Below are 24,750 nucleotides of genomic sequence, written 5' to 3'. Positions count from 1 at the left end.
TGCTATGTTCTACATAGTATGAAATCTAACTGGTGTTTAAGCGCAATTTCACAATTTTCAGGCTATTTGTCATGTCATTTTGAGAAATAAATCCGTTAAAATAAAGTCTATTTAATCCTCTAAACATAAGAAATATGAATATTTGTGTTAGTATTGCTTATTGACAAAATCTAGCATGCGCTCTGGTGTTTATCTTTCATTCACATAGCCAAAGACATCGCCGCAAAAACTTCCACACAACATATTTCTCGATTGTCCAGATATATTTTTTCTATGATACAGAATGGCCATTGCGGCTGGATAATCGAATAATTATTCACTCGAAAAGGTGCCAATGCAAGTAAAGAGATCAGAAAAGAACGGAGAAGACAAGAAAATGCCGAATATCAAAGTTTTCAGTGGCACCACTCATCCTGATTTGGCGAGACGAATTTGCGAACGTTTAGGAATAGAGCCAGGAAAAGTCGTTACGAAGAAATTTAGCAATGGTGAATGTTGGTAGGTTTTCTCTTTGTAGAATAAATTTATTTTTGAATCACTTGTGCATGCTGTATTATGGAGAGCAGTGGCAGTCAAAATTTTCTGTGTTTTAATTCTAGTTGATTGTGCAAATCATGGACTCATATAATATAATAATGTTTTGTTTTGTTCTTCTGCTCAATGCTGGAATGATGTAGATGTTAAAGTTTTCAAATCTATCCAAATGTCAATCACGGTACAGTGCACCACCTCAGCACCTGTCAAGTAGGCAGGTAAAGGACGAAGGTTTATTGTCAGGCAACTTTTGGAATGCTATCGGTCAAAGGACATGGTTTGCCATTTTTGGGGAGTTGAAAATGGTTCTTGAGTATATATGTACTGGGTTAATAGTCTTCAGAAGTACCAATTTTTTTTTCTTTAAATGGCAGACTTGTCAAGAAAACAAATGTGTCATTTGAACTTTTAAGCACAATTGAATTTGAAGGCTCCAATTGTAATGGTGAGCTGTGAACACTATTACTGATAATCTTAGTTTATAAAATCCGGATTTTGAGACTCTAATACGAATGGTCCCTTTAAAGGGACAGCTGTGCCATTTTTTTTACCAATCATACTTTAGTCTCAGAATCAGGATTTTTTTTTAGGTAAGTATTTTCAACTCACCATCGAAATTTGAGCCATTAAATCCACATGTCCAGAATTAACTGTGTTTAAAGTTTAACTGTTAAAATGAAGACTCATCATTTTAAGATACTCTGTGATATATAAAAAAGACATATAAAGAAATAGTAAAATTTCTAGTTCGAAGTATTTTTAAAGGAATTGTGCAATTTTCATACATTTCTAGTACTTTTGAAAACAATTACATATATTCAAGACTAAAATCAACCGAATATGGTGCATCTCTCCCTTTAAATTCTAATTTCATCATCTGATTAATTTTCAGTGTTGAAGTGGGGGAATCTGTAAGAGGAGAAGATGTATATATTGTACAGAGTGGATGTCATGAAGTTAATGATATGTTGATGGAGTTGTTAATTATGATTAATGCCTGTAAAATAGCCTCAGCTTGTCGTGTTACTGCAGTCATTCCTTGTTTCCCCTATGCCAGACAAGATAAAAAAGACAAAGTATGATATATAAGTTATTGATGCTGACAATTAACTTGCTCTAATAGCTATTTTTATACTGGATGTATATTTTTGTCACCCAAAACAGTTGGTCCATCCATCCATTTATTCCAGCCACAAAACAGAGTTGTGTCTAATTTGACACTATTATATATAGTATACTTAGATTAATGTTTTTTGATTTATGGCCTTTCATGTTTTACTACATTTTGGATGAATTGGTTTTTAGTCATTGACTTTGACATCTGCAACTGCAAATATATTTGATTTTGATGAAGATTGGGTAGCTGTAAGATATTGATAACTTTAAGGTGTTGGCATAGTCAAAACACATCAAAGTGTATGCAAAAGAGACTATCTACTTGATTTCTACTTGAACCAATAAATAGTTGTTAAATTTACTGATGATGGAAGTGATACTTGACAATGAGTAAATAAATATTGTATATAGAACATATCAACATGTATGTCAATTTCTTTACAAAGATTAGCCATGTACTAACACAACACAAATATTAAGGTCATACTATATTACCATGGTAATTTGATACAACCTTTGACAGAATAACATTATTAAACAAGCACTTCTAGATATATAGGCTATCCCAATATTCAATGAACTCAACTTTAGCCTCATTTCATCCTTATGCTTACCTATCATAGTTAATTCAGGCCATTAGTTTTACCGAAGGTTCCTTCCTGTTTTTATACGCCCATATGAAATGTGGCGGATATATTGGCATCACCAATGTCCTGTCTGGATGCTGTCCACAATTGCTTGCAACACCCTAGAATGCATGAATGAAGGATCTTGACGAAACTTTATAATATAATTAATTCTCATTAAGGAAGGCGAGTCCTATCAAAAAACTACAAAGTTTTGTTTCTGAAAGGAATTGGTAGGAATGCTCCGCCAGTGGGTGTATGTTACTTTGTGTGTAAGTTATCTTTCTTTTAATCTGTATTTTACAGAGTCGAGCACCAATATCAGCTAAGCTAGTGGCTAATATGATAACTGTAGCTGGAGCAGACCATATTATTACCATGGATCTTCATGCTTCACAAATACAGGTAGCCTTATAGAAATATCTCTGACATGTGTTTCATATATGTTTTGTTGATTATAGACTTCAATGGCTTAACATGCATTTAAAAATAATTTGAAAATAAGTTATTGTTGAATGACCAAAAATTCAATCCCAAAGTCTCTGTGGTCGTAGGTAGATGTGGGTCATTCCAGGTCAAAGCAGCCAAAAATACTGAATAATTTTGACCTATGTGTTTATTATATGTAGGGATTTTTCGATATACCTGTTGATAATTTGTATGCCGAACCTGCAGTATTAAAATGGATAAGAGAACATATCACAGATTGGAGAAACTGTTGTATTGTCTCCCCTGATGCAGGTGGCGCCAAAAGGTAAGATGCAGTAAGGTAACGATCTATCTGGTCTTGGGACTTTGTTGTGCGAAGAAGGGAAAAGCCTACCCCTAGACTGTATCATGGTACCAGGTCTGTTAACAATCAGACAAACAAAGAACCCTATGAGAGAACTCTTTCTTCAGTGATCTCATGTTTGCCCAAATTGACAGTCTTATCTATAACCCATCAAGATTTAAATTATTCAAGAATGAAAATATTTGTAACTCATGTAACTATACTAAGAAAACCATAATTTTTTTACACTAAAGGGTGACGTCCATAGCTGATAGGCTAAATGTAGATTTTGCCTTGATTCATAAAGAAAGGAAGAAAGCTAATGAAGTGGCTTCAATGGTTTTAGTTGGTGATGTCAAAAATAGAGTAGCAATTTTGGTAGATGATATGGCAGATACTTGTGGTACTGTTTGTCATGCAGCAGAAAAGTAAATTAGTCCATCTCTCAATTTCTCCTAACTTTAAAGGGGATGTTTAAACAGATATGTAAATGAATATATTATGTGGTCATGTAGATATTTCTGTTATCAGCTAAAGCCCGAAATGTGGTTAGAGTTTGTTATTATAACATCAAAAGCACAAGACTGCATTACTTGGTGCCCACAATATTGTATCACATTTCAGTCAAATCATGCCGCATTTTCTTTGGGTTTATTGGAGAAATGATAGGCCTACATTAAACTACTTTGATGGTCATAGAATAATTTGGGATAATCTGTCTATTTCAGACTATTAGAGGCAGGAGCTCAGAAAGTATATTCTATTTGCACTCATGGTATATTCTCAGGGCCAGCTGTAACTCGTATCAATAATTCTTTATTAGAATCTGTTGTTGTTACTAATACTATTCCTCAAGATCAACCTATGAAACTCGCACCCAAAATTCAGGTAGGGTTACAGCAATCATAAGATTTAGCTTTGCTTGACTGAAATCTTAAAAAGATTCAGGTATATATCTCAAGCTGGGTGGAAGTAAAAATTGTGCAGTTAAAGGGATTGTAAAGGGAGTTTATAAATTTTTCATATGTATTTGGGATACTGATAGATTTAGTCAAACATTTAATGTTCTTGCAATTCCACCAAAACACCAAAGCTGCTAATGCCTATGCGATATTTGATTTGAGTGAAATTGCAAGATCCTGAAAATTCGAATGGTGCATATCAAGCAACATAAAAAGTTTAAAAGACTCTTTACAATCCCTTAATGAAGGAGATGTATATGAAATGATAACTGCAGCTGATCACTCTAAAGCACCTTGCTATTACAGGCATCAATGCGACACAGCTCTTATGGTTTATTATTTGTTATGTAACTGAAGTTGTCAATTGAACAATTTTACAATTTTGTCAGCCCATACTTTGGTGATGTAAAGCTAGTATGAGTATAATTTGCTAGGACTATGTATTACTTAGACTTGCCTTTCATGCATTTTTTTTTCAATACCTATCTTTAGGTGACCTAGATTTAGATGTTCTGTAGAAGTCTTAGAAATTTCAATATTTATTTTTAGTCTCCTTTCACTTTGCACTGTGTGTTGGTTTTTTAGTGGTCAGAAATTGAAACGGGAGAACTTTTTGTTTGGTGATAAATTTTTGGTCCCTTTCGGTTCTTGTTTTCCTCTTGCTACTGGAATATTTATTTTGATTATTGCATGCTCTCAAAACAAAATAATAATTACCCATTATAATATAAAAAATATACGAAAATAAAATCCATTAATTTACCAGCAACCAGCTTTAATCCTAAGCACAGTAGATGTTTACACTTAGTTGTCCCCCTTTCTTGTAGTCATGGTAACCACTTTGTATAATAGCTGTGCTGTCTTTCATTTCAGTGTATCGATATCTCTCCAATATTAGCTGAGGCCGTTCGAAGGACTCACAACGGCGAATCTGTCTCTTATCTATTTGCCAATGTGCCTTTGTAAATGGAAGTATAGGTGTGTTCAATCTGTGCATGTATTTATTTTTAGTTTCCCCCACACCCAGTTGTTCTTGCTTTCTTGTTCTCTTACTGCTTGTCCAAGTGTAGCCTGTCTATTTCTAGTCATACTGCAGCTATTGTTATTAAGTGTTGTTGTCTATTTGTGTCAGACTGTTGTAAATATGCATGATATAGATAATTATTCAGAAGGGTTTGGGATCCAGTTGTATTGAATTATCCATAAGATTGAATACAACTCTTGATGTATTGTTTCATTTTTTTCTGTGGTTACTTCATGCATTCTGATATATCTAAGAACATCTTTTTCTCAATCAAATAATTCATGCTAGCCTGTTTTGCCCACTGTTACAAGAGGAATTATCCCAGAATTCCTCAAATGGGTACTTTAGCTCTGACTGATCAGGGTGTTTAATTGGTTAAAAATTAGGCCTTTTCATTGGTTGAATTGAGACATATTCCCTCTTACTCTAAATGTATTTAGATTTTAACAGTGATAATAAGACAGAAAATATAACTATTTTAATCAGGTAGTAAATGAACTTAAGATGGCTTGCATTTATCTACATATCTTTTTTTTTAAGGAAAATCTCTAATGCTAACCATTTGGTGTTTTCATTTTTGAGATCACCACTTTTTAAAAAATGATAGACACAAATAATGCCAAATTACATTTAAACAATGAATTTTTCAATCAACTGGTCCTCAATCCACCTAGTGCTATAGATAGAGTGACCATCCCACTTGACAACCCTCTACATTATTTCAACACATCCAGAAATACCATGATATAATTATAGTATATTCTGTTGTGCATGTCGAGAAGAGTTCATTTAAAAATAGGGGTGATCCTGGAGCCGGCCACTCTATTTATTGCGTTAATTTCTTATTGCTTAAAACATTATATACCAACCTGTGACCCCCAAATAATTATTTTACTCGTTATTGTCTAGTTATGTTATGTTATTGTCAAATAGATCTCTGGTTATTTTTATATATTCTTTACTATCCTTGTTCCTTTTGTTTCAAATTTTCTAACTTTACATATATCTGATTTACTTATATCTTAAGGGGACAGGTGCACACCATTTTGAGGGGTTGATTTTAATCTTGAATATATGTAAATAGTCTTTAAGAAGTACTAGAAATGTACGAAAATCACGTAATTCCTTTAAAAATACTCTAAACGAGGAATATTACTCACTTTTCTATATATCACAGTATCTTAAATTGACTAGTCAACATTTTAACATTTAATCGCGAATAATTCTGGACACACATGGATTTGAGACTCAAATTTCAATGGTGAGCTTTGAACACTATTACTAATTGACTTAACTAAAAAATTCCCGTTTCTAAGATATAAGTATGATTGGTCAAAAAAATGTATCTGTTCCTTAAGGTTGAAGTAGAACATGCCTCATAATGTCGCTTACGTTTCATGTCTAGTTGGCCAAACCATAATCCAAATACAGATCTACATATTAATTTTATATGGGAATTTCCAACAAAGGCTATGTGATTTATGTGCTTGATAAAACAATGAAGTCATACCAATATAATTTCCGAAAATGTCAGACTTCTTTTTATATAGCAGTGTTTTGCTTTATGTGAGTTGTATTTTCAAATTTATCGGGGTTTAAAGGGGCATTCTGCTTTTTTGTAAAATATTTTCATTATAAAAAACGTCGTAAATTATACCTGAAAATATTTCTAAAGTATGCTATTTATATCTGTGTATCTAGTTTTCTAACAGCTTGCAAAAAGCATAACAAATTTTAAAAGGTTACGTTGCCATTTACGTAAAATTTTAGCATTCAAAATTAACAGTAAAAACTTTCTATAGATTTTGGTTTATAGTTTTCACAAATTTGAGCAAAAAAATTTTTAGACCTTCAAAAATAAGTGGAATGTCCCTTTAATGCTGAAATTGGCTAAATTAAGAAATTTGTGAGATGTTAAAATCAAACACAGTCTATTCAGATTCCGATACAAATTCTTGTGGGATCAAGATTAGAGATCTGAACAAGAAGTCAATATATAAATATATTTCAAATGTGAACATAACTGCACACCAAATATTTGCCCTGTACATGGCTGAGATATATTGGCTAATGAGAAGTATGTTAAAACAGAATTTATTAGAGTTCAGTGACAGCGACAGCCATCCTAGACTGGGGTTACAAATAGTGGCAGACTGACTCAATGGGGGGACAACTGCTGAGGCTGAATTCAAATTTTGGCTACTCTGTGGTGGTGTCATAGTCGCAAGCCTCTTATAGAGCGTCTTAGAGGGTTCTCTCAAGAAAACCATAGAAAAAATTCATTGATTTGTGCATTCTGACACATATTTTGGAGAAAAAAGGTAGACATTTAGATTTGTTGAAAATAAAGTGGGGGCACAATTGTGGATGCAAACCACTTTTCTACACCCACTGGCCATGCCACTGCTAGAGTTCTAAAGGATTGAAAAGCTGTCAACTAACCCTGACAACTATAAAGATATAGAACCAGATATGACTGTTTCTGAGTGGTTAAAGCATGAATAATACTATTTCTTACAGGTCGAGACTAAATAACATATTGCTAACCTTGCACCATTCTTATTTCAGTATCAACACTGTAGCTCATAAAGGGGGGAAGACCCAATGCATAATAAACCTATTTTCAGCTTTCTGTATTTTCCAATGAATGTTTTCACAATATATTTTTAAAACAATTTCTTTTCATTTCTTAAAGCTTCTTAGTTTATTATGAATATATTTTGAAAATAGCAGAAAAAGATGATAATGGTCCATCTGATTAAAATGCAGACTTTTTTTTTAAATTTCCTATATGATCTGAATTTATTTGAATCTGACAAAATTCTTAAGAACATTAAGTTCCTAATTTCGAAACACTTCAACCACTCAAATATTCTTCCAGTAAAAACATTTTCACTGCTTATGGGATTTTGATATTTTTGACTTGTGTTTTAAGCCCATTTTGGCAGAGCTTGATTTAAAGAAAACTCAGTTCAAAATCATGCTTGAATATCAAGAGCTGTATTTTAACCAGATCGAAAAAAAGAGAGATAAAAAGTTTCATGGAAAAGATCAGCATATTTTATGGAGTACTTGTATCATTTCAGACCATTGATATTTCTATCATTTTGGCTGAGTCCATCAGAAGAACTCATAATGGAGAATCAGTATCCTACCTGTTTGAGAACGTACCATTATAGAAGGTGAAGATTTCAAGATGGCTGACATTGGTAGTACTTGATATGTCCAAACTGAGTTAATTCTCAGTGGGTGGCTGAAAGCTTGAAACCCCTTGTATGACATTATAGGATGCGAAGTAACTTTTTATACGCCCACATGAATATGTGGTCGTATATTGTCGTCGCCCCTGTCCGTCGATCCGTCGGTCCGTCCGTCAACATTTCTTGTGAGCACTATAGAGACTACAGTTTTTATCTGATTTTGATAAAACTTGGTGTGATGCTTTAGATTGATAAGATCTCGGTCAAGTTCGAATTTGACATATTTTCGATGAACGGGTTTTGAGATACTGCCCTTGACTTAGAACGCCTTGAAATTTGTTAAAAATTGTTCGTGAGCAGGATTGAAGCTACAGTTTTCATCCGATTCTGATGAAACTTGGTGTGATCATTGGAATTGATAAGATCTCGGACAAGTTCTAACTTGACGCATTCGATGAACAGTTTTTGAGTTACTGCCCTTGACTTTGTTAAAACGCGTCAAAATTTGTTAAAAATAGTTCGTGAGCAGGATTGAAGCTACAGTTTTAAACCGATTCTAATGAAACTTGGTGTGATCATTGGAATTGATAAGATCTGGGACAAGTTCTAACTTGACGCATTTACTTTGAATGGTTTTTGAGTTATTGCCCTTGACTTTGTTAAAACGCGTCGAAATTTGTTAAAAATAGTTCGTGAGCAGGATTGAAGCTACAGTTTTCAACGGATTCTGATGAAACTTGGTGTGATCATTGGAATTGATAAGATCTCGGACAAGTTGTAACTCGATGCATTTTTGATGAACGGTTTTTGAGTTATTGCCCTTGACTTTGTAAAAACATGTCAAAATTTGTTAAAAACTTGGTGTGATCATTGGAATTGATGAGATCTCTGACAAGTTCTAACTTGACGCATTTTTGATAAACAGTTTTTGTGTTATTGCCCTTGACTTTGTTAAAACGTATTAAAATTTGTTAAAAATAGTTCGTGAGCAGTATTAAAGCTACAGTTTTCAACCGATTCTGATGAAACTTGGTGTGATCATTGGAATTGATAAGATCTCGGACAAGTTCTAACTTGACGCATTTCTGATGAACCGTTTTTGAGTTATTGCCCTTTGTTAAAACGTGTTGAAATTTGTTAAAAATAGTTTGTGAGCAGGATTGACGCTACAGTTTTCAACCGATTCTGATGAAACTCGGTGTGATCATTGGAATTGATAAGATCTCGGACAAGTTCTAACTTGACGCTTCGATGAACAGTTTTTGAGTTACTGTCCTTGACTTTGTTAAAACGCGTCAAAATTTGTAAAAAATAGTTCGTGAGCAGGATTGACACTACAGTTTTTGACCGATTCTGATGAAACTTGGTGTGATCATTGGAATTGATAAGATCTCAGACAAGTTCTAAATTGACGCATTTTCGATGAACGGTTTTCGAGTTGTTGCCCTTGACTTTGTAAAAACGCGTCAATATTTGTTAAAAATAGTTCGTGAGCAGGATTGAAGCTACAGTTTTCAACCAATTCTAATGAAACTTGGTGTGATCATTGGAATTGATAAGATCTCGGACAAGTTATCACTTGACGCATTTTCGATGAACGGTTTTTGAGTTATTGCCCTTGACTTTGTTAAAACGCGTCAATATTTGTTAAAAATAGTTCGTGAGCAGGATTGAAGCTACAGTTTTCAACCAATTCTAATGAAACTTGGTGTGATCATTGGAATTGATAAGATCTCGGACAAGTTATCACTTGACGCATTTTCGATGAACGGTTTTTGAGTTATTGCCCTTGACTTTGTTAAAATGCGTCGAAATTTGTTAAAAATAGTTTGTGAGCAGGATTGAAGCTACAGTTTTCAACGGATTCTGATGAAACTTGTTGTGATCATTGAAATTGATAAGATCTCCGACAAGTTCTTACTTGACGCATTTTTTGATGAAATGTTTTTGAGTTAATGCCATTAACTTACGAAAAACGTGTCAGAATTTGTTTGTGAGCACAATAGAAGCTACAGTTTTCAACCGATTCTGATGAAACTTGGTGTGATCATTGGTCTAACAATAATAAGACAAGTTCTAACAAGAGATATTTTTGATGAACATTTTTTGAGTTATTGACCTTGACTTTGTAAACACGCGTCAAAAGTTGTTTTTTGCCCTTGATTAGAGATGTGTGATTTAATTGTTTGTTGTATTTGGGTTATTGACATGATTTTAAAAAATTCTGTGGAATTATTCAGCATAAATAATTTCTTCAATATGAGAAAATTCGTACTTTAGTCACTAAAGACTGTTTTATTATTTCTGACAGCTGCCAGTGGGCGTATGTTATCTTGCAACGCAAGCTATCTTTGTTTTCTGTATGCGTACTTGGTTAAAATCTCACTAGTTTTTTTTATTGCTGTGCGTGCTTTTCATTCTTTGACAATTTAAACCTCATATAATTCAAGTACACTGACCTATTTACTCAGTAATTGCGATAGTATGTATACAAGGTTTTTTTGTTCTTATCCGAAGAAAAAAGAAGATTGAAAATTTGTATACTATCTGTCCTGAGGTTTTAAATCTGATGGTTGATATATGTGTTATTTCATTGGTGATCTGCGCTACAAGTGAAAATAACCAAATATGGCATACAAGAGGTTTCAATCAGCCACCCATGATGTTACGTTAGTTCTGAATTGTTTTCCTGTGTGAAAGTTGACCAAAAATACAGAATTGACTCCCTCCTTTCATATTTGACATAACAGTATGAAATCCTTTTCCAAAATGAAGTCTGAATTATGCAGTTTCTACAGTCTATCATGTACTGTTTCATAAATTCATTAGTTGTATAAGTCATATAGATATAAATATGTGGGCAGACTTAGGTGTCAGACTATCAGACGTACTGAGGGTCACCAGGACTCTGGGGCTTAAAGATAATAAAAATATTTTGAACAGATGTATTTTTAAAAAAAATAATCTCTAGGAATTCATTGAAAAATCTAAGCACTTATTTAATGGTAGTCAAACCTCATGCCAGATTATATGGTATTAGAGGCTATGCTCTTTCATCTGGAAATATGAATTTTTACATTTTTTTTTTCCTATTGAGATCTCAATTTTCATCAAGTTAGTTTGAAAACTATGCATTTAAATGGTCTTTGTATGACCAGTAGAATTTTTCAAATTAAATTTTATGTAGTTTTAATGATATAAAATTAATTGAAAGTTTGACAAGTGACCAAATACACATCACTCTGTGGAATAGTTGGTGTAAATACATTTAAAAAGTAACAAAAAAAATTATTTAGTATAATGCTTTGTCAGAGATTAAAGCTATGTTCTCACCTAAAACGCTAAGACATCATTTTCCAGAGATTGCTCTTTGAAGACCATTTTTTTCTGAATGGTAAAATTGCTCACTGGGATTAAAGGGGCAGAATTCAAAATTTTCTATTTCAAACTAGATTTTGGTTCATAGTTATCATAAATTTCAACAAAAAAACCAAAGCCCTCCAAAAAAAAGTATGCCTCTTTTAGCTCTGTCATAGACATTAGTCAGAACAGTGTTTTATCAGCTTGCATTTCTTACTAGAGTTTAGATTAGACAGCCTTATGCTATAGCAGCTTTTTTTTTTTTCAAACAACAAATGAGGAGCATGCATTGATTTACTTGATTTTTTAAAATATAATTCTATAATATTGTATTCCTTATTTCAATTTTCAATCAGACATCTTTGGTTCTTACAATTAATTCCACAAAGGTAAGCGTTTGATGGTCTCACTAATTTCAAAACCACAGACATCTGATTGAAAATTGGAATGGTGCATATTGATGCTACCCAATACATGTAGAAAAATGCTGATACTTATATGAATACAAAGTAGAGATGTTCTAACGACTTGGAGAAATACCAGTTTGTCTCACATGTCCATAATTAATTCATAATTAGCTAAATTAGAAGAGAATTAACAGCAGAATTCCAACGAGTGACTGATCAAGAAAAGCCAAAAAGTCTTTTTTGTTTATCCAGACTGTATATACATGGACATTTATGATTGGTATGGTTAATTATATGCAATAAGAACATAATGATATGATTAAGAATACATTATTAGAAACACCAATTCATCAAATAGTTTGCTTAATTTGACACTAAAAAAGGAAACCCATTTTTAATCATCATTAACTTGGTAATGTTTATAATGGAGATGTACAACAAAAGAGGGTAAATTTGTTATTATGAATTTGTTATGGGTTAGATTAGTTATAATTTTTGTAATGATTACTGATAGATATTTTTGTTTGCTGTGCTTTATAGTGGAGATCCATCATTTTCAATCTTTCATATCAAGATGACAAACCATGTTCGTTGTTCTATACTTTATACTGAGACTGTCATCAACGAGTTTATAACCAAGATTTGCATTTTCTTCAAGTTCTTTAAGGAATGGTTTGCAAATTGTTCCTCATCCATCTTGCATCAAACATCACCATTATACTAGTCCATGACAGCTACTTTTGAAGTGTAAAAGTGGGCTACTTCAAAAGGGTTCTTAAAATTGGTTAATTGTATTAAAGCCAATTTGTATACTGAAAACTACTCTAATCATATAAAATGGTGTTTTAATTAATAAACCAAGTACTTATGATCGGAACCGCAAAACGAAACCCAAAATCCTTAACAACATACTGACAAAATATTGGTAGCAGCAATATGAGAAAGTATATTAATAATAAGTGAGTTAGTGGTATCAGGTGTCTAGAAGAGTAAGCATACCCTGTTTGGCGCCACACCTGTCATAGCTGCTATTGCAATAAACTCAAACAAAGCAAACTGAAACCTATCAATGCTTCAGAATGCTTAATAACACATATTCCCTGATATTTAAAGAGCAGTAATGATTTCAATTATTTCATATAATTTCTCACCAAATATATTGAATTATTATAAACCATTCATTCTGATAAATTACACAACTGATAATCCATTTGATGACAATCAAAAATGAAATGAATTTATTCAAGAAATTAGTGCTTGGAAAGAAATTCTTTCCCCTGTTTATTAAGTATGAAATGTATTAAGAATTATAAATTGTTGTTTTTATTTGATATTTTTCTGTAAAATTTTTTTTTTAATCAACTTGTACTGAATTATGATCATGTTATAATGATAGTTCTCAAATAAAAATATACATTTTCAATTTATGGTGTTTCACATTTTTTCAACAAAATTTCAATGGTTTAATAAAGAATATTTTCCTTGTTGATTGCTTGATTGATCTTGTTCAATGGTTATGCTCAAACATACATATTTCAGAGTAGGCCTACTGTTCATTACATCTCCAATACCATGAACACTGTGCTATTGATATGTTTTTGTCACTCACTCTTACGATGGAACACTTGACACCACTTTGCATCTATATGGGTTCGTCTGATTCCTGTCAGGGTGCTGTGGTGGCTCGCTCGCTCGCTAACCTGAAGGTCCAGGATTCAATCCCGGCATAGATTGAGATAATACCTTCCGCCCTGTGTGCTGTAGACTGCATGTTAAAGATCCCTTGACAGTTGGAAATCTAAAAAGAGCAGGCTTATGCCGCTGTCCTGGCAAAATTTCCCTCATTGCACCCTGCATGGCGTTGCCCGCCTTCATTAGCCAATATGGATCAGAAAAGTGAGATGTAAAACTCCATTCAATGAAAATTAAGAGCTCTACCACAACCTTGTCATTTTGGGATAGAGCCATTACTCTACAATATAACCAGTAGTTCTACCATAGAACTATTAATTATTTTAGTTCTAATCTATGGTTCTACTGATGCTGATATCATGCACAGAAGTAGGCTAGGCTCACAAGGCTATCTATGTATAACTCTATGGCTATAAGAGATAATTCGGGTAGACTAGATTGCAAATATTAGCATTTAATCTCATGATGAAGGAACTATTGAACATTGGAATTGTGGTCCAAGGGAGGTAACCCAGATAGAAAATTGTCTTCTCTTGATAAACTCTTCATTCAATGAGATCATAAAAGTATTGCTGCTGTTCAACGTGATAAACTCTTTGGAATTTTGTTTTTCAGTTTGTTCAAAAAGTACCTTTAAAAACAATATAAAAATGTTTCGCATGCCCCAGAGAGATAAAAATCCAGAAGAAGAGAAATCAGAAGCAACTAAAGGGGTTATACAAAGTGCTATCATCTTCTTTGTCACATGTTCTGTGATAAGAGCTTGTAAGTTGGAAAAGAAGCCTTCAAATCTTTGGGATTGACTGGAAATCTGTTCTAATTCAGAGAGGGGTACATAGTCATTTGAAAACTACAATAAATGTGCTGGCAGAACTAGAATTTACAACAGCCATAAGTCAAAACTACAGCATTGCATATTATTATGAATATAATTCAATTTCAATGCAGATATTATCAGCTGATAAAATAGTTCAGTTACTCAGACTGTCATCCTTTTTTGTCTGTTGAAAAGTTAATAAAAATAAGTGATGTAAATAAAGATGTTCCATTTGTATGGATGGAAAAGGCAGCAAATGTACGTTCAGAAGATAATATTAGACATGTTGTTTTTTTTTTGTATTGTTTCAGTACCTTCAGTGATAGAAGCTGTAAATGGATCATAACTACATTGAAAGAGTGTGTACTACATGTAGAAATTATAGATGTCACACCTAAGCGTGTTACTGTAAGAGTGATATAGGATATTAGGATATAAATGTTTTATAATAAAAAGCAATATGATACAAGCATTGTTATTTTTATATTGATGAACACTTACGTTATCCTTATTATGTTGGGGGTTCAGTCAACTCATCTTCAAAAATATTTATAACTCTTCAGTTGACTCATCTACAAACCAAAACATGACTTGTTTACAATTACTGCAGTAATGTTCATTTAAATTCTAATCAAATGCCTGTTACTGGGGCCTAGATTTACTAAGCAAGACCCATATCCAAACTATTGAGTATTTTGTCAACGAGTTGACATGTTGACAAGTTGCCTGGTATTCACTGTTGGAATTTTGTCTACAAATTGTATGCAAGAATTTTGGTAAAATTGCGAAATTGACATATGGACTAACGCTAGCTAGACTAAACACAGCCCCATTTCTTATTTTGTGTTGTGCACATCTGTTAATTTTAAATTTAATATGAAATTTATTGATATACCTAGCTAGGCCTTGGTGATAAATGTTTCAAGTGTTCCAGTCTTCCACTTCACATGTGACTAACATGTGCCCCCATAGAACATTTTTTTTTGCACCCTATTATATTTCAAGATTTTTGTCCCAAATATTTGTCTCTGACCCTTACACAAGTTGCTTCCAACTACACAGTGCTTCCACATTTACAATCTGAACCCCGACGGTTGTCCCCCCACAACCCCCATCAAATCAGTCTGCCCCCATTTGTACCCCAGTTTCAGTAAAGCCACTGATAATCAGTCGTAAACAATTTTTAAATTTTATCGAAACTGGGTTGAAATCGATTAGTACCATGGGAGATAACTGCTAACTACTTAAAATCTTTGCTTCTGTAAAAAAAAAAAACATCTGCAAACCTTACAGCCATCCTAATTGAAACTAAAGTGAGTAAAAATTTATTTTTGTTTTGGAGAAAACAGACTGTATCAAAACAAATGTAGTCAATATAAATGTGAATTCTACAATTGATGTATAGTATTTAACAGTGAAAATATTTTGTTATTGTATATGAGAATTTATATTATTAAGGTGAAGATGGCATCAATTTAGTGACAAATCTGCACTAGCTATAGAAACATCAAAACAAGCTGAATTTAGACAAAATAAATTCCTTTTTATGTGCTGCTCTCTTTTATTCAGGTACAATTCAACAAGCTGGTGCTGTTAGTAAGTCAACTAGCCTTGAGTAGTAAATTGACTAGTCCTGTTCAATTGGTGCTGCTAGTAAATCAACTGGTACTGATGGTAAATCAACTGGCCCCGTTAGTAAATCAACTGGCCTTGTTGATAGATTGACTAGCCCTCTTAGTAAATCTACTGGTTCTGCTTGTAAATCAACTGATGATGTTAGAAAGTCCACTTGTGCTGTTTGTTAGTAAATCAACTGGTGCTGTTAGTAAACCAATACTAGTAGTATGTAATGGTGCTGCTAGTAAATAAATAATAAATCAACTGGTGCTGCTAGTAATCAACTAGCCCTATTATTAAATAAACTGTAGCTGTTTGTAAATCAACTGTTGCTGGTTTTGAAATTACTCTGGTTGTAAAAGGAGGGCTTCTGAATCAACATAGAATTATGGCACGAAAAGTAAGAAAACTTAGACAAAAGAGGTAAGTAAACAAGGTTTTTCTTGATAATTATCTTAATCTATTGCAATGGTTTTCAACCTGTTTTTGTATGTGTCCCCAAATCGAATCAGCATGAAAATGATGTCCTCAAATATCGAAAGCGTATCTATGATTGGATACCAGGCACGTTCTCACATAGTGGTACTCTTAGACAATGTTAATTTAGGCTATGTATATTGTAGTCATCATATGAGATGTTGTATATATTGTAGTTGGAAAGTTTTTATTTTTCACAGCCTGTGGCTAGCTGTGACACATAAAATGTCCCCAAAGAAAAGTCCAAATGTCCCCATCTTGGAACATGTCCCTGTGGTTGAAAACCTATATTCTATTGGGAACACTTGTTGCATTGATTTTCACAATTTCAATTTTCAATCAGATGTCTGTGGTTTTGACAATTCCACTGAAACTGAATGTTTTATGATGTCTCTATTACAAAGGCTCTTAGATTTTATTAAGAGCTTTTAAGATAGTGACCTCATAAAGCGATCAGTTTTACTAGAATTGCAGGAACCACAGACATCTGACTGAAAGTCAGAATGGTGCAAATTGAGCCGATCGGTGTCCCCAATACACATACACATAAATATTTTGAAAACCTCTTTACAATACCTTTAAGCTTTATTCCCTAGAGGCCAATGCTACTGTCCTTTCAAGTCTGAACTGAGAAAGGAACAATGAAAATATTTTAATGTGGGAAGACATGCCTTAAAGGGTTGGGTCGTTGATTTTAGTCATGAATATATGTAGATACTCTTTAGAAATACTTCAAACTAGGAATTTTACTCACTATTTCTATATATCACAGAGTATCTTAAAATGACGAGTTGTCATTTTAACATTCAAATACGGATAATTCTTGACACACATGGATTTGAAGGCTCACATTTGGATGGAGAGCTGTGAACACTATTATTGATTGGCTTAGCTAAAAAAAATCCTATTTCTGAGACTAAAGTATGATCGGTCAAAAAATGGTGCATTTGTCCCTTTAAATATGCAACTTATATAAAATGTACATCATTTGAGTTGTATGAGCAAAGAATGACACCTAAAACTATTCTGAGTAAGCAACCCACTTTGTGTTGAACACAATTTATATGTAAATACATTAAGTTGTATTTATATGGTATTTTTAAATGTTAGAAATCAGTCACACTGAAAATTTGTGTGGGTATTTCTGTTCTTCATGTCATCAGTTAACAATTCAGTGTGAACATATTCATTGGTAAAACTTGAGATTTAGTAATTGAATTTTCTATTTCATTTGATTTTATTGGCCTATCTCTTTATTTTTTTCACTCCAAAGGATTTTCATCTCCTTCACGTCAATTTCTGTAACAACCGAAAAAAACTTACTGATAGTAATTGAAGTAAATAGATTAAAGTCTTGGAGATAAAATATGTTCTTTTGAGGTTGAGTAATGGCAATCTTCCAATCCATTGATTTTTAAGCCATTTTGATTCATTGTTCTATTTACAAGTCATTCTGACCTTTTTCTTTTTCTTGAGTGTAGTTTGATACTTATTTTGTTTTGCTACTTACGTTACTAACAATCTTTCACCAAAGCTTGCGAAAGTGAGAAAAGATGTAAAATGATAATAGTCCTTCTATTTTAAAGGGACAGATGCCATTTTTGGGGTTGATTTAGGTCTTTGATTAATGTAAATAGTCTTCAGAAATACTTGAAATGTATGCATAATTCCTTTAAAAATACTTCGAACTAGAAATTTTACTCACTATTTCTATATGTCTTTTCTATATGTCACAGAGTATCTTAAATTGACGAGTCGTCTTTTTAACTTTCTAATGTGGATTACTCTGGATACACTTGGTTTTGAAGTCTCAAATTTCGACAGTGAGCATTGAACACTATTACTGATTAGCTTTGCTAAAAAAACTCCTGTTCCTGAGACTAAGGTACGACTTGTCAAACAGATGGCTAACCTGCACCTTTAATATATTCAACTTTTGGAAATGGATTGTATTCACTCAAAAATATAATAGGAAACACTGGGCATGCACTGTAATAAAAAACTTTTTTCAAAAATTACAAGGTCAATTATATGACCTTTGATGTTTTTCTCCAAAACTTTTTCTGATCTACATTATTGAGGAATCAACATGTATTCATAAGATTTTTGTAATTAATGTCAATGTTCTGAGGACTTAACAACTAAAACAGACCAATTCATGAAAGAGATAGATTCACCTTTATGGAAACTATCAAGAGTTGCCGAATGTTTTTGTTATAGAATGTAGTATTTATGACATAATTCCATCAAATTTCAGTTGAAGAGCCAATCATACATCATTATTATTTCAATTGGCTAGTTTATTTTTTTGATGTTGATTACTAGAGTTACTTCAATATGTCTGAAGATTATTATCCAAACACTTAGGAATGAGAAGAAATTCTAATATTGATTAGTCAAATTGACTGTAATGTTTCCTAATTTGAGAGAAATAATAATATTCATTAAATTCTGACGAGATGAGAGGGTCAATAAAAATGGCTTCAACAGTATTGATAAAATTACGAATCATTCAGCAATGAAGGGGGCCAAAAATGAGAGGTTTCCTTTCAAGGTGAGGAACAAAGGGCTAAAGCCCCTAGAGGCCAGGGGCCTGGGAGCTACCAGAGCCCTCCACCCCCGCAGAAGCCAACAGACTTCAGATTGCCTCTGATGAATTTTGAGCATGTAGAGGGCTTAATTTTCACTTCAAAATAAGACCTATCACATGGCCCAGTGGCCCTCCCCCTAAATACGTTCTTGGAATCCCTTATGTTTTTGGCATGCCTGAAAAAGTTATTCATATTAAAATCAATCTATTTAATATCAAAATATAAAATACTAAAAATCTACAGCAATCTCATTAATTTTCATCTGAGTAAACAAATTGTTAATGATCACAGTATAATAGCCAAGTCTATATCTGATATTAGTCAAAATTTGCTCTTTGTTATTTAGACTCTTTGATTTGCCAGGTTTGCCATCTGTTTGACCCATCTTAGTCTCAGAAACAGGAATTTTTTAGCTAAACTGATCATTAATAGTGTTCACAGCTCACTGTCAAAATTTGCAAATCCATGTGTGTCAAGAATTATCCGTGTTTCACTATTAAAATGATGGCTTGTTTTCTCTTGAGACTCTGCCATATATAAAAAAAGAAAGTGGAATTCCTAGTTTTTGGTATATTTGAAGGGATTATGCGATTTTCGTGTACTTCTAGTACTACTTAAGGCTATTTGCATGTACAAGACCCAATTAAATACCCTGAACTGGAGAACCATGGCCTTCAAAAGAGAAGTATTGTTTGATATAATTTTGAGCAGACGTGAGTAATTTGCAATAAATGTTATGATACTAATTGATAAGTATAGTGTGAATGGTGCTAGAGTAATCAGGAATTTTTTTGTTAATCATCAGCTAAAAATAGTCATTGATTAAGAATTCAGTTATCAATGGAAATATTCTGTGATACTCTTTTGCCAACTAGTCTGTGATAAAATCTCTTGATAATAGTCTTAGTTGGATTAACCATATACATTTATAGTTGTGTTAAATGAAAAAAAGATGATTTAAAGGCTATGGTTTGCCATTTTCTGGGGTTGATTTGAGTCTTGAATATATGTAAAAAGTCTTTAGAGAGTACTAGAAATACGAAAATTGTAAAATTCCTTCAAAAATACTTCAAACTAGAAATTTTGACTTTGTATTTCCTTAGCTCTTTTCTATTTATGGTAAAGTCAAGAAAAGACGATTTTTCATTTTAACTTTCAAACATGAATAAGTCTGAACACACATGGATTTGAAGACTCAAATTTCAACAGTGAGCTGTGAACACTATTAATGATTAGCTTAGCTAAAAAATTCCTGTTTCTGAGACTAAGTTAAAATTGGTCAAACAATTGGTTTCTTTAATGCAAACCATTAAAGGGGATTGATTTTCACGAATGTTCGTTTCATCCAAATTTAAAAGTTACTGGTACTGAAATTAACAGAGAAAAAAGTAAAGAAAATCTCAGATTTACTGTTTTTTTCTGAATGATAATGAATTGATTTCTATGAATATGTTAGCTTTATTATTGTTGAAATCAAGACATTCTATAGAATACTGGGAATATTTTCTATAATAAAACTGGTAATAATATAACTCTCCTGGGAAACATTTTAATATCATCAATTTCTCTTTGTTTTTTTTTTTTCTCTCCATTTTCTTAATTTATAAGCACTTCAGATGTGAATACTATGAAGGTACTTTAAAAATGAATGTTCTGGTTTGAAATTTAGCATCAAGACTGCCGATTTTGAGTGGCATTCTGTTTGATAAATTGGTTAAAGGGACATTCCACTTTTTTTGTAGGTTGAACTTTTTTTTTTGCTCAAATTTATGAAAAACTATACACCAAAATCTAAAGAAACCCCTTTAACGTCTCTGAAAGTTTTAACTAAAAAACAAATCCAGCCAATCATTATTAAGTGCTAAAATATTTAAAAACATTACGTAAGGTTTTCAAGTTTAAGATTTTTGGAAGCTGTTTAAAAACTACTGTACGAAGTTAAGTAAAATAAACACCAAATTGTAGAAAAATGTGCCTTGTACGTATACTATAAGTTTCAACTTAAAATATCAAGTCACTATAAAGCGATATACCAAAATTAGGCCAATCTGCTTAATTAACAATTAGTACTCTCAGTTTTTAATTAACCCTTTTAAAACAAATGCAGTGTGATCAAGTAGATACATAGATATAAATATCATATTTTAGAAATATTTTCAGGTATAATTTATGACGTTTTTGATAATAACAATTTTTTACAAAAAAAGCGGAATGCATCTTTAATGGCTTTTTGCGTTTTTTTAGAGTAAATTGAGCAAACTATTTGATTATTGGTGTTAAAAATGAAGTACCGATGTATTCTTAATCAAAAGAAATGTATGGGAACGTAGAAGGCTCAATACACTCAAATCCGCTTGGTGTAGATAAATTTTAACTGGCAATGTGTTTGATAGATTCAATAAGCAAGTACATTGGTTAAGGTGTCAAATTCAAAATATTACTTTTCTTTGATCAAGATATCTTCAAGTCCATATAAGGTATCAAATCAAATATGACTTCATCAGGAACAATAATGTATCTGTGACTAACTCACATGCAATAACCCTGAAAAAACATACAAAATAAAATTGATTGTTGATTGGCTTGAAGTCAAACTAAGTTTTTGCAAATATTTTCTTTACTCTGAGAATTTTGAGGGGATTTTTTAAGGGATTGAAAATATGTTTTCTCAAAATTGTATGTGTATCAGGGACACTTTAAACATCGATTTGCCTATTCCAATTTTCAATCAAGCATCTGTGGTTCTTATAATTCTAAGCATGACTTCCTGTCGCAAAGAGCCTTTATATTTGATTTAAGCAGATTTTGTGATAGTGATGTCATCAAACGCTTACTTTTATTGGAATTGCAAGAATCACAGACGTCTGATTGAAAATTGGAATGGTGCAAATGGTTACTTTCAGTGTACTGAATACATAAAAAAAGTTTAGAAAACCTCTTTACAATTACTTTAAATGATATATTTGAATCATAGTTCATCAAATTAGTAACTTTCATTGAACTCAGTGGGTGTGTACCTTTATAACTGGGATGTCATCTTTAAATGCATGAAGCATGAATGGCTACTCCTATTCATTTCCGTCATAAATGATATATTATGAATCAGAATAGGAACAAGTAGATGAATATATAAAGTTAAAAGAAGGAAATATCAGATGTTGAATGTATTATGATATTATATAATATAAATTGACATTAACATAATCTAATCCTTTCACCAAGCATTCTCATCTTTTATCATGTGGAATTTTAAATATTTTTACAGGTCAAATAACACTAGTCTGTGACTCATCCTTTCTCCAAATTTGACAATGACAAACAGAAAGGCTGATTTTAACATAACATTTAAAACAAAGACAACTTTGACTTTTGACCAAAGAGTTATTCATCAAAATTTTGTTTTCTAAAATCCTGATTTTCTTCCTCAAAATTCATTTTAAATTGTCTCACGAGAGGAAAATTATAGTCATTTTTATCATTTTCAATGTAGACTTCAAATCAGACAGTAACACATGAATTTCAATAGGTAAGACATTTTGTTTTAAAATATTAGATATTTATAAGGTAGTGTTAAATTTTCTTAGATACTTTCTGATTTCTTTCCAATTTTATCATTTAAAGTCTAGAATTTTATTGTAAAATCTCATTTGAAATGTCTCTAGGTAGAAAATTTATTGTAATTAACTTCTTTTCTTGCTTATTTGATCTTAGAATATTAAAGGGATTGTAAAGAGGTTTTCTAAACTTTTTATACGTATCATACAACACTGATAGCATCAATTTGCACCATTCCAATTTTCAATCAGACGTCTGTAGTGTTTGAAATTCCATGCTTATTATGATGTCACTATCATATAGCAGCTCTTGCAATAGTGACATCATCAAACACTCACTTTTAGTGGAATTTCAAGAATCACAGACAATTGAAATGATGCAATTAGATGCTATCAGTGTCCCTGATACACATACAAAAGTTAAGAAAACCACTTTACAATCCCTTTAAGACAAGGCACAATCCATGTTTAGGTTGAACAAAGCTTTTATCCTTAACCTAGAAGATATAAGGGCTATGATGCCTAGCAATTCAGTTTTTCAAAAAAAATTTGGATGATGAACATTTTTGGGGCTTATTTTGTTGACTTTTAGTTTTTGATTAATGAATTTGGGTTAGGTTAGGTGATGTATTGTATATGTAGGTTTTCTCTTGTAAGGTTATGTAGGTTTTCAAAGCTTGCCTTTGATACATTTGAAGTGCAATAGATTTGACCATGCAATTATAAAGTCTACGTTGAATAATTTGAAAACTAAAATCGTCATTTTTGAATTTTAAACCCTGGCGTGGGACAATATTTGGAGAATTTTTTAATCAAATTTCATTATCATTTTTGATTACAGTAAGTTCTTTTCAACTGAACTTGAAATAAAGTGCACGTTATTTTTTTTAAAGTTAATGAAAAACCTAATGAAACATGAAATTTCAATAGACAGCAGACAATAGACAACAGCACTTCAAAAAGAGTGTTTCTGAAATCGTTCAAATATTTGAAATGTGATGTAATGAGGGGTTAATGTTATCTGGTCTTTAATGGGTTAACTATGTTTGTCATTGTAATTAAATCCTTTATATACATCCCAATAGACATGATGAATCTAGGGTGTTGATTAACCAAAGTCATTCTTATCTCTGCTTCATTAGACAGATGTAAACCTATCTTTTATTGTGAACAATACGACAGATAAGAAGAGCTAACTTCCCAGATCAGTTTTCTTCCAAGTTAGTCGTATCTCATGGCAATTGACTCATTTAAATTATGTAGGAACTCCATTGATGTAGATTTTTTACATTTATGATATACATTTACTTTTATGCAATATCTACTCAAACTACAATTTTTAAGGTAAGGAAAGTTCTTTCAATTTAGGGATTTAAAGAAGTTTGTATGTGTATTGTAGACTCTGATAGTATTGTTTCTTGCAATTTCACTAAAAACTAAACAATAGTGTCCCAATACACATGAAAACTTTCAAAAAAATTATTTCCATTCCCTTTAAATTAAAAATGACATTTATTTAAGAACAAAACTTGTGCTAATTTTGTTGTTTTTGTTTCATTTGGTTTCCCTTAATTGTTTGGAGTCTGTCTTAATATTACAGGCATTAAAGGCTTTGTAAAAAAAGTTTTCTGAAAATTTTATATGAATCGGTGACACTGATAGCATCAATTTGAACAATTCAAATTTTCAATCTGACGTCTGTGGTTCCTGCAATTCCACTTAACTAAGCATTTTCACTAATCACAAAATTGGCTTAAAGCATATTTTACAATTAGTGGCATTATCAAACACTTAGTTTAAGTGGAATTGCAGGAACCACAGACGTCTTATTGAAAATTGGAATTGATGCAACAATCAGTGTCCCCAATACACTTAAAAAATGTAGAAAACCTCTTTACAATTCCTGCAATATCTGCAAGAGTCATGTCTTGGAATTATACAGAACTATTATTACTGTTGTTATTGGACAGTGTTCCAAGTTATTACCACTTAGATCTGATA

The 24,750-nt window shown here is 32.2% G+C and overlaps 1 protein-coding gene across 1 annotated transcript; it reads left to right on the top strand.

The window, feature by feature from the left end:
- Positions 1–335: 335 nt before the first annotated feature.
- LOTGIDRAFT_223903 (hypothetical protein) lies at positions 336–8,213 on the top strand (the record flags this gene model as incomplete). Its single annotated transcript, XM_009046654.1, has 7 exons — positions 336–498; positions 1,427–1,610; positions 2,583–2,681; positions 2,906–3,030; positions 3,303–3,476; positions 3,777–3,936; positions 8,121–8,213. Exons 1-7 carry the CDS (start codon positions 377–379, stop codon positions 8,211–8,213), a joined length of 957 nt encoding a protein of 318 aa, XP_009044902.1. The 5' UTR covers positions 336–376.
- Positions 8,214–24,750: the final 16,537 nt, after the last annotated feature.

Source organism: Lottia gigantea (genome assembly GCF_000327385.1).
Source record: "Lottia gigantea unplaced genomic scaffold LOTGIsca_104, whole genome shotgun sequence".
Classification (NCBI taxonomy): domain Eukaryota; kingdom Metazoa; phylum Mollusca; class Gastropoda; family Lottiidae; genus Lottia; species Lottia gigantea.
Note: the sequence above shows the minus strand (reverse complement) of the source record. Positions and strands in the feature narration are given on the sequence as shown.